General features: G+C 46.4%; 1 protein-coding gene across 1 annotated transcript in view; it reads right to left on the reverse strand.

The window, feature by feature from the left end:
- Nucleotides 1-219: 219 nt before the first annotated feature.
- Nucleotides 220-14593, reverse strand: part of FLT3 (fms related receptor tyrosine kinase 3) — a 36960-nt gene continuing 22586 nt past the window's right edge. The window contains 23 exon segments of the mRNA XM_029048530.2: nt 220-252; nt 420-476; nt 479-526; nt 1214-1311; nt 1409-1481; nt 1483-1520; nt 2386-2401; nt 2403-2456; nt 2458-2493; nt 2495-2512; nt 3248-3274; nt 3276-3364; nt 5441-5559; nt 7012-7165; nt 9532-9642; nt 10572-10584; nt 10586-10636; nt 10638-10679; nt 11923-11964; nt 11966-12055; nt 12128-12202; nt 12204-12253; nt 13505-13686. Of these exon segments, the coding sequence (XP_028904363.1) occupies nt 220-252; nt 420-476; nt 479-526; nt 1214-1311; nt 1409-1481; nt 1483-1520; nt 2386-2401; nt 2403-2456; nt 2458-2493; nt 2495-2512; nt 3248-3274; nt 3276-3364; nt 5441-5559; nt 7012-7165; nt 9532-9642; nt 10572-10584; nt 10586-10636; nt 10638-10679; nt 11923-11964; nt 11966-12055; nt 12128-12202; nt 12204-12253; nt 13505-13686 (1516 nt within the window).

Raw genomic sequence — 14593 nt, forward strand, 5'->3', positions numbered from 1 at the left:
CAGACCCAGCCTCAGATTTGTAGCAGCGAGTGCATCTGGGACTAGTTTGCAGCCTTTGGCCCAGTTCCCCGGCAAACAGGGCACGGGCCTGGGGAACCCTTTAGTAACCCTTATTTAATTGACCCCCAAGGATGGCTCCTCCCTGCCCATGAAACATCCCGATTCAGAGAGGTTAAGTGACTTGCCCAAAGTCATCCAGCAAACCAGGAGCCCTTGGCCCTAGACCTCGTAGCGGGGATACGCACAGAGTTTCTGAAAAGGGATGGGAATGCAGCTCAATATAGATTTATTGGCCGCCTCTCCCCATTTCCTAGCCTGAGTACTCCAAAAGGGGAGGGGGCTGCGGCACTGGCTTAGGCTGGGAAGGGGGATGGTGGGACAAGATGGGACCAGGGGACCATCTTCTGGCACAGACTTACCTCTGCTTCTGCATTTGCCAGCTGGCAGCCCCAGAAAGGAGGTCAGTTGGGAAAAGGCGTGGTCGCTTACTGGAGTCAGATGCCCAGCAGGCCTGCATGACAGGTACCTGAAGAAACGGGGGTCACAAGGTGGAGCGAGGTGAGTGAGGCTTAGGATGATTCTAGGTCTGTCTCCCTCAATAGAGGGACAAGCTTCTTTGGCCAGGATCGTGGTCTCATGCCCCTGTTTAAACTCTCCAAGCATTTGGTGCAGTGTACTGCTCAATAAACACCGCTTGTACTCCTAGTACCTACCAATAATGGAGTTAGTCACTTTCGAGGACTGGATCGGAGAAATGGCTGAGGCGAGGCAGGGAAGGGATTCATTTGTAATTTTTGTCTTTTGAAGGGAAATCACCTGGTATGCTGCATTATACTGGGGTGGCCCCCAAAACAAAGATGGAAATGATGATGGTGATGGCATTTAAGTGTTTACTATGTGCTAAGCACTGAACTAAGTGCTGGGCTAGATACAAGATAATCAGGTTTTACCCAGTCCCTGCCCCACATGGGGTTAACAGTCTAAGTGGGAGGGAGAACAGGCATTGCAGCCCTTTTTTCAGGGAGGAAACTGAGGCACCAAGAAGTTCAAGGCCATAGAGCAGGTAAGTGGTGGAGCCGGGATTAGAACCAAGGTCCTCTGACTCCCCAGGCCTATGCTCTATCCATTGGGCCACACTGCTTCCTCTTGGGATATTTGCTGAGACACCATGGGTCACAGAGCACTTACAAATCCTCCTTTTAATCACTCACACATCTCCTGTGGCATAGAAGGGTGGGTCCATCTGAAATCCCACTCTGAATGACCTGTAGAAGCTCGTATCCACTTGGATGCCGGGGTAGGGATTGACACCTGGAAAATATTTGGGGAGTCAGGAACGAGAGCAGCCCAGTAGGGAGCCCAGTGGAGCCCTGGAAATTCTTGGCCCAGGGGGTGGAGTCCGACATACCGAGAGAGAATATTTCCCACAGTAGTATTCCAAAAGACCAGACATCGCTCTTGATTGTGTAGATCCCTTCAAAACAGGCTTTCCGGGGCCATCCACTTCACCGTAAACGAGCCTGCGTGATGCCAAAGAGAAGAGTCCGAATGGTGACTTTCATCTGTAATATGGGGCCACTGATCTTAGTGATGGCATTATTAGGAGTTTACTCTGGAATAATAACTATAACTGGGGTATTTATTAAGTGCGTACCATGTGCCAAGCCATGGTTCTAAGCCCGGGGTAGACCTGAGATAATCAGGTCAGACACAGTCTCTGACCAGATGGGGCTCACAGTCAAAATAAGGAGGGAGAAGAGGAATGGAACCTCCATTTTACAGATGAGAAAACTGAGGCAGAGAGAAGTTAAGTGACTTGTCAAGGTCACACAGCAGGCAGGTGTGGCAGAGTCAGGATGAGAATCCTGGTCTTCTGACTTCTGGGCCCACGTCCTTTCCTCTTGGTGTATATCTTACATACTCTATTATAAAGCATTAACTCATATACTTAGTCCTTTTTCCTTCTTCTGCCTGTTTGTAAATTAATAATTGGAGCATTTGTTAACGTGCTTTTTTTGTGGCCAATCACTGAACTACTCTAGTACTGCCAATGTCTCTATCCCCTGCTGGACTACAAGCTCCCAGAGGGCAGGGGTTGTATCTACTAAACTCTATTTTACTGTCCCAAATGCATAGTATAGTGCTCTGGTACATAACAGGTGCTCGGAAATACCACTGATTCACTGGGCCAAATACCATCCAAGCCTGGGCAGTAAAAAAAGATAATGAGATTGGACAGTCCCCATCTCACATGGGGTTCAGAGGGAAGGATTACCCTTTTAGTTTACCCCCCATTTTACAGGTGAGGAAACTGAGGCCCACAGCTTGTAGAGTGCCCTGGCAGTAAACAAAGCTATAGACTTGTCCAAGAAGGGCCCGACTCACAATTGCCTCTGACCACAATAGTTGGAATCATTCAGGATGTCCCTGGCCAGGCCAAAGTCACATATCTTCACCAACTTTCCCATGTGTCACGAGGATGTTCCTGGCGGCAAAGGTCTCGGTGGACACACTGGAGAGAGAGAACGAATGTTATCCGGGGCACGATACATTGCCTCAGGGATTTGTCAGGGCTGATTGAGGTTAGGAACAATGAGAGATGAGAGAGGCCCATCAATCCTGTTGGTTTTTCTGATTTTAGCTTTAATAAAGCACATCTCCTCCAAGAGGCCTTCTTCGACTAAACCCTCATTTCCTCTTTTCCCATTCCCTTCTGCGTTGCTCTTGCACTTGGATTTGCACCCTTTATTCACCCCTTTCCTCAGTCCCACAGCACTTTCGTACATAACTTTAGTTTGTGTATTTACTTATTAATTTTTTTTACTTATATTGATGTCTCCACTCTAGACTGTAAAGCTTGTTGTGGGCAGGGTACGTTTCTACAAGTTCTGTTATACTGTACTCTCCCAAGCACTTAGTACTGTGCTCTGCACAAAGTAAATACAATTGACTGATTTTCTAGTTGTCCTAATGGTATTTATTGAGCACCCAGTGGATGCTCAATAAATATTGTTTTGACTACTACTGTTAAGGTCACTGTTCTAGACCGCTGAATGATAATAATGAGATGAAGATGGTTAATCTCAGATTAGGCATCTATGGTTAGGAACCAGAAGATTCAAGCAGTTTTCTGAATGATTGAGAGAGAAGAGATTAGATTTCGGGAGCTCCAGAAGTGTCAGAGCCAGTTTCTCTGTCAGAATCATTTTTCTCCTGGGTCGATTTCTCTCTCGCCGAGGGAACGTACCAACTTCAATTCGAGAAATTCCATTCCTCTTGGCAACTTGGTACGAGAAACAGAGAAGATCTTCATACGTAAGCACGTTGAAATCTTCCTCCCTCGTCCTGCTTTTTTCTGTTTTCACTAGTCAGGGATCTCCTGGAAAATACAAACAGCAGGCCGGGCCCATAACGTGGTCTGGAGGCGGGGGCAAGAGGGCGTGGGGGTCTGAGATCTCACTATATGTGTGGTGAGATGTTCCCTTTCCTCCTGCTGGGCCCTTCAACTTTTAGCAGTATCATCCCGCTCCTAGAGGCATTCAGCCCAAGTTTCCCCTGTCCTCTACACCCTCCTCACCTGCACTACTGCACCTTTTGGATATCAGGAAATAGTTATTGTGGTATTCATTAAGTGCTTACACTGTGTCGAGCACTATATTAAGCACTGGGCTAGATACACAATAAGCGGATAGAACGTTTAGGGAACATTAATTTGACAAGAAGTGACTGTCCAGGTGAAATGTGATTGTTACTTTAAGTGCTAACTCTTGTCCACCTTCCCTTTTCCTTCTTCCTCCTCTCTGTAACTTACTTCGGTGTCTGTCTCCCCTACTAGACTATAATAATACTAGTAGTACTTATTAAGCACATACTCTGTGCCAAGCACTGTTCTAAGCACTGGGTTAGATATAAATAAATCAGATTGTAAGCTGTACCTGTCCCAAATGAAGCTCAAAGTCTTAATCCCCATTTTATAGATGAGGCAAATGAGGCACAGAGAAGTGAAGTGACTTGCCCAAGGTCACACAGCAGACAACTGGTGGATCAGGATTAGAACCCAGGGTCCTTCTGACTCCAGGATCATGCTCTATCCACTAGACCACACTGACTTAGGGATCATGTCTTCAAACTCTGTTGTTCTCTTTCAAACGTTTAGTACAGTGCCCTGCAATTGGCAATTCAACTATCAATCGAAGGTATTTATTGAGGGCTTTCTGTGTGCAAAGCACTGTACTAAGCGCTTGGGAGAGTACAATATAACAACAAACACATTCCTGCCCACAGTGAGCTCACAGTCTAGATGGGGAGACAGACATTAATATAAATAGACAAATCAATTACAGGTATATACAGATATCTGTATATGTATATATATATGTGTGTGTGCTATAGCACTGGTTCTCCTCAGCGTAAGCCTTGTCAGGAATGTAACCTCCATGTATGTAGGCTAAGAATGGACTAGCCTTTGAATGTGGAGCAGATAACATGGGCAAGCTATTTTAGCTTGCGAAAATGAAGCATCTTGGTGTCCTTGAGGTAGTTACTTCCTAAACTGAATGAATGAACTGTGATAAGAAACTTTCCTACGCTCTTTCCAGGCCCTCGGTCTTCAAATCACCCTCAGAACCAGTGTGCTCTCGGGAACTTCAAGTCTGGTCCCTACCAGGATCCATGGGCTGCATTTACATGGGGCAGAATCAGTGTGGCTTTGCAAAGAATCCACGTACACTGCTCTCTCATACCGTGGGGGCTTGGGGAAGTACAGCCCACCGTGGCAATCTTTCAGGACCTCCCGGGGATTGAGAAGAATGCTGCTGGCTTCGCCCCCAGAGGAGGCGGGGACTTGAGACTGTGGGACCCACTCCCGGTGGGCCTCCCGACTGGCCTGACCACCTGTTACTCATGGCCTTCTTGGCCTCTGTCCTAGAGAGGCAACTGTTACTTCCTGTCATCCTCCCAGCATTAGGACTCCCTGTTCCATCTCAAGCCAGACTAGCTTGGGCCTAGGAAGTTGCTTGCAGGACAAAAGCAGCAGCTGGGGACGGGCTGAGGTGTGGACGTCATTCCACAGCCTACTGGAAAAAGCTCGGGCCTGGGAGTTAGAGGACCTCGGACCTGGGAGTTAGAGGACCTGAGTTTTAATTCCACCTCCAATACTTGCCTGCTGTATGACCTTGGGCAAGTCACTTAAGTCTCTGGGCCTCAGTTTCCTCATCTGTAAAATGGTAATTCAATAGCTGTTTTTCCTCCTCCTCAGACTTAGCTCTTTGCAGGACAGGGACAACATCCAATCCAATTACCTTGTATCTTCTTCAGTGCTTAGAATAGTGTTTGGCACAAAGTAAGCGCTGAGCAAATGCCACTGTGCAGTGGAGGCCAGCAGGACTACATGATTATAGCATTATGGGACACAGTTATAGTATTATTACGTATCACCTTCAATCCTCAACCGCTATTTGTGAGACACCCACAACTGCCCTTTTACCTTCAGAATAAAATGGAATCCCATCGATCAAATCAAAATTGCCATTCATCGGAACATCTTCAAAGTCATGGGTGCTGCGGAAAGAAACAGACTAGCATTAGCATCTAGTTTCCTCTTCCTTTTACCGGAGGGTTTTCTGAATCTCGATCACACGGGACTTGAGAGCTAATGACCTGCACTGGAGGTGGGTTGTGGGGCTGGAGGTTTGTCCTGTGCTCATAGGAGCTGCTGCTGATGAGGTGTGCTTTGTTCAATCATATTTATTGAGCACTTACTGTGTGCAGAGCTATGTACTAAGCGCTTGAGAGAGTACAATATAACAATAAGCAGACATCCTCCCTGCCCACAACAAGCTTAAAGTCTAAAGGTCTGTAAATTGGTACCTCTCCAATCCCAGCAAGAGACAGCCTGTCAAGGTCTTGGTTAAACTTAGACTGGGGAGAGTTTGCTTAAGGGTTTGAGAAGAAGATAGTCAAAAAGTCACAACTGCTCCAGTTCCAGAAAGAGTTCACTCATCATCCAAAGTTCTCATTACATCCAAGAAATTTGCTTCAACGCTTCATTCTCCTTACGTCATCCCTGGGAGTCGATAATGGAATCTCCCTTGTCAAGTTTCTGCATCACCTTTCATTTGGATTCCTCTATTCACCCCTCCCTCAGCTCCACAGCACTATGTACATATCTATAATTTATTTATTTACATTCATGTGCATCTCCCCCTCTAGACTATAAACTCGCTGTGGGCAGGGAACGTGTCTACCAACTCTGTTATATTGCATTTTCCCAAGCGCTTACTACAGTGCTCAGCTCAACGGTAAGCGCTCAGTAAATATGACTGATTGATGATTGGTAGGCAAGTCTCAGATCTGAAACTTCAGGCCTGAGAACCTGCGCAGAGAAGCAGTAATAGTTTTAAGAGTTTACTTTGCGCAAAGCACTGAGAAAGAAGCACATGGATAAAAGGAGATGATTTCAGCGGTAGAGGGTGGCACGGCGTCACTCAATCTGTGTTTCCTGCCCTTTGTGTTCTCGCTGGGGTCCAGAGTGCAACAAGCAAGTAGGTGGGCAGGGATCTTCGCCATCTTCGCCCATGTTAGCCAGTTCCGGTCAGAACTGGATCTAGAACCCAGGGCACTTAATTCCCAGAGCAGGGCTGCTCCCGGGAGACAGATAGGTGAAAGGTATCAAGCAACAGTTCTAATTGAGAGCCTTGCAGCGCGGAACACTGTACTAAGTGCTTGGGAGAGTGCTGTAGATGCACTAGGCAAGATGCCTGTCCTCAAGGAGGTTTACCCTCTAGGCAGGTGACTCCAATTTCACAGATGGACACATGGGCATGGGTGACCTTTTCAGGGAGCCTGGGGCAGACCCCGAGATTGAAACCAAGACTTTTTCTTTTCAGCCCAAGATTGTTTTTTCATTTAGGTGGGAGAAGGCTCCCCCAGAGTCCATGAAGGAAAGGCATTTTGTGGACAGAAGTAATCACTCATCCTTTGCGGGTTTGTGAAACATCTCCAGTGTTTTACCTGGTGTTTGAATGTAAGTGGAGGCGGGGGTAAAAACTGAAATTGTGTTGCTTGAAGATCTCTGTCCAGGTCCTGTGAAATTTTTCTCTTTTGCTTCTTAAGTAGTTTAGAAGATCACCATAGCAACAATATTCAAATATTAAGTAAATAGGTCCTGAAAAAAGTTACAGTTTTAGTTACAGAGGACATCATTTGCCCTAGGCATACTAAAAATGTGGACTACTGACAACATCCTGCAATAACAACAACGATGGTGGAATTTATTAAGCACCTAATAGGTGTCAGGCGTTGGATAGAAACAAGATAATCGGATTGGACACAGTCCTTGGTCCACAATCCAAGATAAAGGGAGAGCAGGGATCTTATCCCCATTTTACAGATGAGTAAACAGGGGCACAGAGAGGTTTGGTGACTAGGTCACCCAGCAGGCTAGTGGGAAAGCTGGGACCAGAACCTGGGTCTTCTATCAACCTCCTGTTCTGTCCCTTGGGCCCCGTTGCTTATGGAGAGCTAACTTCTCCCCAGGAGCTGTCCTTCCTGGGCCTGCCTAGATCGCAGCAAAACACACTGAGAAACAGAAGAGGAAAGCGAACCTCCTCTCCCCCATATCCTCTCCTTTCCATACCCTCTCCCTGCCATTCCCTCTCCTTCCCATCCTGCACTCCTTTTTTTTTTTAAAAAAAAATAGTATTTGATAAGCACTTACTATATGCCAGGCACTATACTAAGCACTGGGATAGATACACGCTAATCAGATTGTTCTGCATGGGGCTCAGAGTCTTAATCCCCATTTTACAGATGATGGAATTGAGGCACAGAGAAGTGAAATGATTTGCTCAAGATCGCACAGCAGACAGATGGCAGAATCGCGATTAGAACCCAGGTCTTTCTGACTCCCAGGCTCATGCTCTATCCACTAGGCTATGCTGCTTCTCCTCTCTCTTCCCTCCCAGGGTGTCTCTGCCTGATTAGGCCATAAGAAACTGTCTACCAACTCTGTTGTACTGTATTCTCCCAAGCGCTTAGTACAATGCTCTGCACCCAGTGAGCGCTCAATAAATACCACTGAAGATGGTAAGTGCTGGCCACCACTCTGGGAACTGTCTTGCCTAGCGACACCACCAGATGGGGTGGTGGGCCTTTAGGGGACGCCCACGGTGTCCAACCCTGCAGGGTACAACGAGACCCAAGTTCCCTTCTCCATGAATCCACAGGGGCATCTAGGGTGGCCACTGACAGCACTCAAGTGCAGCATTGTCTAAGGAAAGACCATGGACCTGGGACTCAAGAGACCGAGGTTCTAATATTGGTCCACCATTTGTCTATCGTGTGACTTCTCTGTGTTTCAGTTTCCTGGACTGTTGAAATGTGGACAAGATCCCTGTTTTCCTTCTTCCCTTAGAGTGTGAGCCCCATGTGGGAAAGGGGAGGCACCTGTACGTTTCTGCTCTAGCTAATGAAGTGCTTCCGTTTCATTTAATTACATTCTGTTAGTGTCCTTAAAGTGAAGATATTTCACATTGGTAACATCAAGGGATAATTATAGGAATAATCTGACTCCGCCTACTCCCTCTTAGAATTTACCTGAAGCATCACCTCTCTCTTTCCATTATGGCCTAAGGTGGATTTAGCCTTTTCAAATATTAAGTGGGCACAAGAACCTAAATAGCATCCTAGATTGAAGGCCAGTCCATCCTGCCCAGCATTCCACCTCTGATGGTTCCCCCAGGGAGATGGTGGCCAGTGCCCGTCATCTCCAGCTTCATGGGTAGCCACAGACTTACTTCCCTAACTTTTCCCCAAAAACAAGTCCTCCGGATGTTATACCTCACCCGGACCCTCTAAATTCCTCCTGAGCTCTCACCTTTCTCCCTGATAATCCATGACAGACCAGGAGTACCACCACCCCCATGGGACTGTCAGCAAGAGGACCCCCACAGCTCTTTGGACAAGGTGGGTTGCCTTCTCTACCCAGCTTATTGGCAAAACCCAAAATAATTTAGACTTAAGGGCTTCTGATTCTATATCAATGCCAGACAAGGGACAGACCAGCAGAAAATCTGATTGTCTGGCATAAAACTGGACAGATGGTCACTATAGTTATGGATCTATGGTTTGGAATTTAGAAGTCTTCTCGAATCCATTGCAATTTCGTGCAGGCACTACTTTTTGCTTCTCATCACTGGTGAAGCTGAGGCTCTTATGTTTGTCTTACTCTACCACCTCCAGCCTTCTGTGGCTCCCAGGATTTGGTCACCAACAATTCGGTGTCTGTTTTGGCTATTTGCTTCAGGATTCTGAGGTCTTCTCTAGGTCTCCTCTCAATCTTCGTCTCTGGGGACTGGAAACCCCTAATCCTCTTGCCTCTCCTTGTTGTAGCCCTTGGCTATCTGGGCGACCTGGCTCTGCCCCTTTCCTAGTGCCGCTACGTCCTTCCCGACCCATGGAAACTGGCATTTGGGTGGCATTTCTCCAGCTGATATTATCTAGAAGCATCCGTGCCGGGGGCTGCTTGATTACCTGAGAGGGTACAGGCCCCCAGGAGATTCACGATGTTCTCGTGGCTGCCAATGTGGGTCATCATTTTGAGCTCCGACATGAGAGCTTCTTTCTCTGAACTGTCTGGCTTTTCTGTGGATGAAAGAATGGCAAACACAGTGGGGGAATTTTAAAATCTCAATATGTATTGCGTGTATGAAATTGTATGTTCCTTGAGGGCAGGGATTGTGTCTTTTTCCCTAAGCATTTAGTACAATGCTCTGCACACAGTAAGGCTGCTATAAATATCATCCTCAGCACTTATGAACGTGGTGTTTTTATCAATTAGCTCTCTCATCCTGATACATTTGTGTATACTCTTATATCACAAGAGTGAGGCAGGATAGAACAAGAGAGGTGGTGGGGAGGAGTCCAATCAATTCATCTTCCTTGATGAGCCTGGCATCAGACCCAACTGGGGAGGAATCAAATAGCCCAGAGGTTATATGTTCAGACTCAGGACAATGGGGAGGGAAACTGGGAACGAGCTCCTTGGTTTCTGCTGGAGCAACTGACACAGGGAACCAGAGCCAGGCTTGAACCTGGAAAGCTTTTAGGGCAGGGGGCCACCTAAGAACCAGAAGACTAAGCAATATGGGAGAATCACCCAGACATTCAATCAGTCCATGGTATATACCTATTCTGGACAGAGGAGAGCAAATTATTAAAATGCTGGGAAGGGTACAACAGGAACAAGACAACAGGGAGTTTGGACTTCAAATCACTTACAGCTAGGAGCAAGAAGAGACTGGAAAAGATGTATTTGTGGAGAAGTGCTATAAATAGCAGGGTATGGAAGTGCTATAAGGGGCTTGTGAGTGCACAAGGGCTGTGGAAAAAGTTGGTAGCATTTAATCTAGAGAGAAGAAAAATTAATCGGGGAAGGCCTCGTGAAGTGGCAGGATTTCATAAGGGCTTACAAGCTGGGGAGGACAGTGGCCTGGATGGTTATTGAAGAGGGAAGGGGTTCCTGGGGGGGAAAGGGCAGAGAAAGCAACAACCATTGCTGGCTTTCCCCATACCTTTCAGCATTTTGGACGGCCACCTGGATCGAGACTCCCGTTTTGCTGATTCCATATGCTGTAGCGGTTTACCACTTTGCCAAAGGCGCCAGAGCCAAGCACTCGCCCTGGAAGGCAAACAATAGCAGGTGATCCTTCAGTTTTGTTAGAGCAGAAGCTTTCATGGGCAGCGGAATGGGTCTCCTACTTCTGCCGTTACTTTCCCAAACACTTAGTACAGTGCACCTCATTCAATGGGCACTCATAAGTACCATTACTATTGTTAGTCAGTGAGTCGGTCAGTCAATCGCATTTATTGAGCACTTACTGTGGGCAGAGCAATGTACTTGGTGCTTGGGAGAGTACAGTCTAACAATATAAAAGACGCGTTCCCTGCCGCCCATCGAGTTTAGAGTCAAGAGGGGGAGATAGACATTAACATAAATAAATAAATTACAAAGATAGAATAAATTACAATCATATAAATAAATTTACAGATAGAATATTACAGATTTACTAATTCTAGTGACTCCTACATCTTACTACGACTTCTGCTCCCTTACAACTAGTACATTTATTTCTACTCCTAATGCTGTTACTCTAACAGTTATTATTAATATAATAACGACGGCATCTGTTAAGTGCTTAACTATGTGCGAAGCACTGTTCTAAGTGCTGAGGGGGATACAAGGTGATCAGGTTGTCCACGTGGGTGGTCACAGTCTTAATCCCCATTTTACAGATGAGGAACTGAGGCACAGAGAAGTGAAGTGACTTGCCCAAAGTCACACAGCTGACAAGTGGCGGAGCCGGGATTAAAATGTAAACCCGTCAATGGGCAGGGATTGTCTCTATCTGTTTGCCGAATTGTACATTCCAAGCGCTTAGGTACAGTGCTCTGCACATAGTAAGCTCTCAGTAAATACTATTGAATGAATGAATTAGAACCCATTACTCTGACTCCTAAACCTGGGCTCTTTCCACTGAAGCCATTATTACTGCTGCAGCTACAGCTATTAAATATTAACTACTACCTTGCTTCTTTTTATGGCATTTTTTTAATTGCTTATTATGTGCCATACACTGTACTAAGCACTGGGGGAGATACAAGCTAATCAGGCTGGACAAAGTCCCTGCCCCCACGTGGGACTCACAGTCTTAATCCCATTTTTAAACTGAGGTATCTGAGGCACAGAGAAAGGTCACAGAGAAAGAGAAATGGCCGAGTCAGGATTACTATATATATCTTACTATTACTAAACTATTATATCTATATTACTATTATGCTGCTGCTATTTCTTATTACTGTTGCTAACAACTATTGTGGCCAGAGGATAATATAACTGATTGATTTACACCAGGTTTGTCTCACAAATTCCAAATTTTCTCTCGGGAATTCCCACTTGAGGTCATAATTCGAACTCCCTGAAGTCAATGTAGAAATATTCATTATCCTCAGGGCCCGTCATCTGAATCATCTGCAGTTGGCTCTCATATCTAAATTGCTTCAGAGACGGAAAGGTGAGTTAGTTCAAGAAGTTGAGGTTTTGTAAAACAGGGAAGGCAAGACCCAGCACGGACTTTGGTTTTTTACCTTTTTTGAATTTGTGAGAGATTACTAGCAGTAAAACAGCTATAAATGGAAGACAAAAATCCAATTGTTGCATAGAATGAGATATTGTCTTGGATGACAGAAATAGCTTCTGCAATAAAAAATGTATTACAAGGAATCAATCAGAACTTTGTTCAAATTAGCTATAACACCAGCATATTCAAGCTAACATCCCCGTTGTTTAGATTCCCACAAACATCCAAAGTGCAGTTATGTCCCCACTCCAAAACCAGGACAGTGTTTCTATAAGAGACAGACTTGAAGTCTTTTTTCCCCCCAACTATCTGAAAATGCACCCAGTTCTGCCAGAATGGGTGTCTCCTCTGCATTTGGATGGAAGATTCACCTGACAACGCGAGTCTATCTGAATTTAGTGTGCAGTGGGGTCGAGAGGAACAGTTATGAGCATACACGTGGGGTGAGTCTGTGTGTGGTATGCACATGCCCATGGTTTCGCTCATTTATTGTGCCGAGCTCACTGGGGACCTGTTGTCTGAGGTGTCAGGGGATTGGGGATTCTAAGATGGGTGGGTTGTGCTCTTAAAATGGTCCCATGAGGTAAAGGGGGTTCTTTTGCCTCTGAAACAGATGTGGGGTAGATGCGGGCCTGATTCCAGACAGGAAAGAGGAGGGAGTGAAGCAAGATTTAGCCTTCTCTCTTCTTTCCAGAGAACTTGTGTCACTGTGATCATTACTTCTCTCATCACTGGCCTTAGGTCTCCACCACTGAGCTCATGATAATAATTCCTTACATCCACACTGCATTTTTGTTTGCTTTTATAAAGTGCTTTCACTCAGTTAGTTCACTTTATCCTCACAGCATCCCTGAAAGGTAGGGAGAGGCCAGGTTTAGTATTATCATTCCATTTTCCTAATGAGTTGAGACCCAGAGGGATCGAATGACTTAGCTAAGGCCATACAGCAGGCCAGTGGCAAAGTGGGGATTACAGTCTGGTCTCCTGACTCGCAGGCCCATGACCTTTCTCTTGGACCACCAAGCTGTTCCCAGGGTTTCCTATGCAGCCCCCTGGGTCTCACAAGCAGCAGTATCTGGGCAGCCCAGAGGAAGTAGAGGACTGAGGATTGGTTCAGTTGACCTCTCCAGGAGGTTGTCTGATGATTAATTCAGGGACCTTTGGGCCTGAACTTTAGGGAACTTTTCGAGGAATTTTCACGACTAATTCAGGGGATTTTGGCCAAATTTCAGGGAGAATTTTGGGCCCAAATTATGCAAACCCAGTCCCTGATTTCTCCTGTCTTGGGCTCAAACGTGAGTCAGTGACCCAGCTTATCTGGGGACCAATTCGCAATGGCTCTTTGTCACAACTAGGCTAGGTGGTACCTGGGGAGTTGAGAAACCTTTGGCAGGATGAGCCGACAGAATTGTAGGCACAGCACTCGAACCAGAATCCTCTCTCCCGTTGGCTCATGTTCATCGTGCTGCCCGACGCCCAGGGTCCCAGTGCCGGACTGCCCCCTCTGGATCTCTCCTTCCAAACCCTGTCAGTGGTTTCTTCCGTGCAGCTGGAAAGCAATGACACATCAAAGACTGGACCAACCCGAGAGTCCCGGTGGATACAGTTGGGCCAAAGAGGTCAGCAAAAAGGCCAGTTCCAAAGCTCCAGGAGTAATCTCCGGTGGGGATTAGGGACTATGTGGACAAGACCTTGGGGTGACCGAAAGGTGCCTACTTGCCCAGCTTTATACTGTGGGGATGCTCCCGTTTTCAGCCGTTCTGTCCCCTGGCCAGAATCCCTGTCACCCGCCGCCTCGTCTCCTGTTTTATTATTCATATTAAAGTCTGTCTTGCCCTCTAGACTGTGTCTGTTATATTGTTGTATTGTACTCTCCCAAGTGATTAGTACAATGCTCTGCACACAGTAAGTGCTCAATAAAAACGATGGACTGACTAATGGTGGCTGGGAAATGGCACCTGGGTTAATGAGGCCCCCCCCATAGTAGGGACACTTAGCAGCTGTGGAGCGGGAGAGGGAGCAGTCTAGGGTCTCCCCTAGCGCAATGCTCTAGGTCTGGATCGACTTGGTCACAGTTGGGCAACACAAGTGCCTAAATCAGATTTCAGATTCTCGAAGTTTCTGGATTCAAATACTAGAATACAAAAGTAGGGCTGTGTTGGAAGATTCTTAAAGATTTATCACATACCTGGACACACATGCACTCACAGGGAGAGGGAAGAGAGAGGGGAGAACAGAAAGAGGGCAGAGAAAAAGGAGAGAGACCAGGGTGGTATGGGACCAAGAGGATTTATTCCCTTGAACTACCTATTTTTGGTCCCTCAGCCTGCACTAGCTACTGAAGGATATGGTTAACAATTCACTCCTACAATCCCGGTGACTTTAACGCTGTCTGTTTTAGGATAGAAAGCAGCCTCAATCTCAGGGAGCAAAGTCAAAGCTCAGTAGAGATCCCA

The sequence above is a fragment of the Ornithorhynchus anatinus genome, chromosome 20 (genome assembly GCF_004115215.2).
Source record: "Ornithorhynchus anatinus isolate Pmale09 chromosome 20, mOrnAna1.pri.v4, whole genome shotgun sequence".
NCBI classification, from domain to species: Eukaryota; Metazoa; Chordata; class Mammalia; order Monotremata; family Ornithorhynchidae; genus Ornithorhynchus; species Ornithorhynchus anatinus.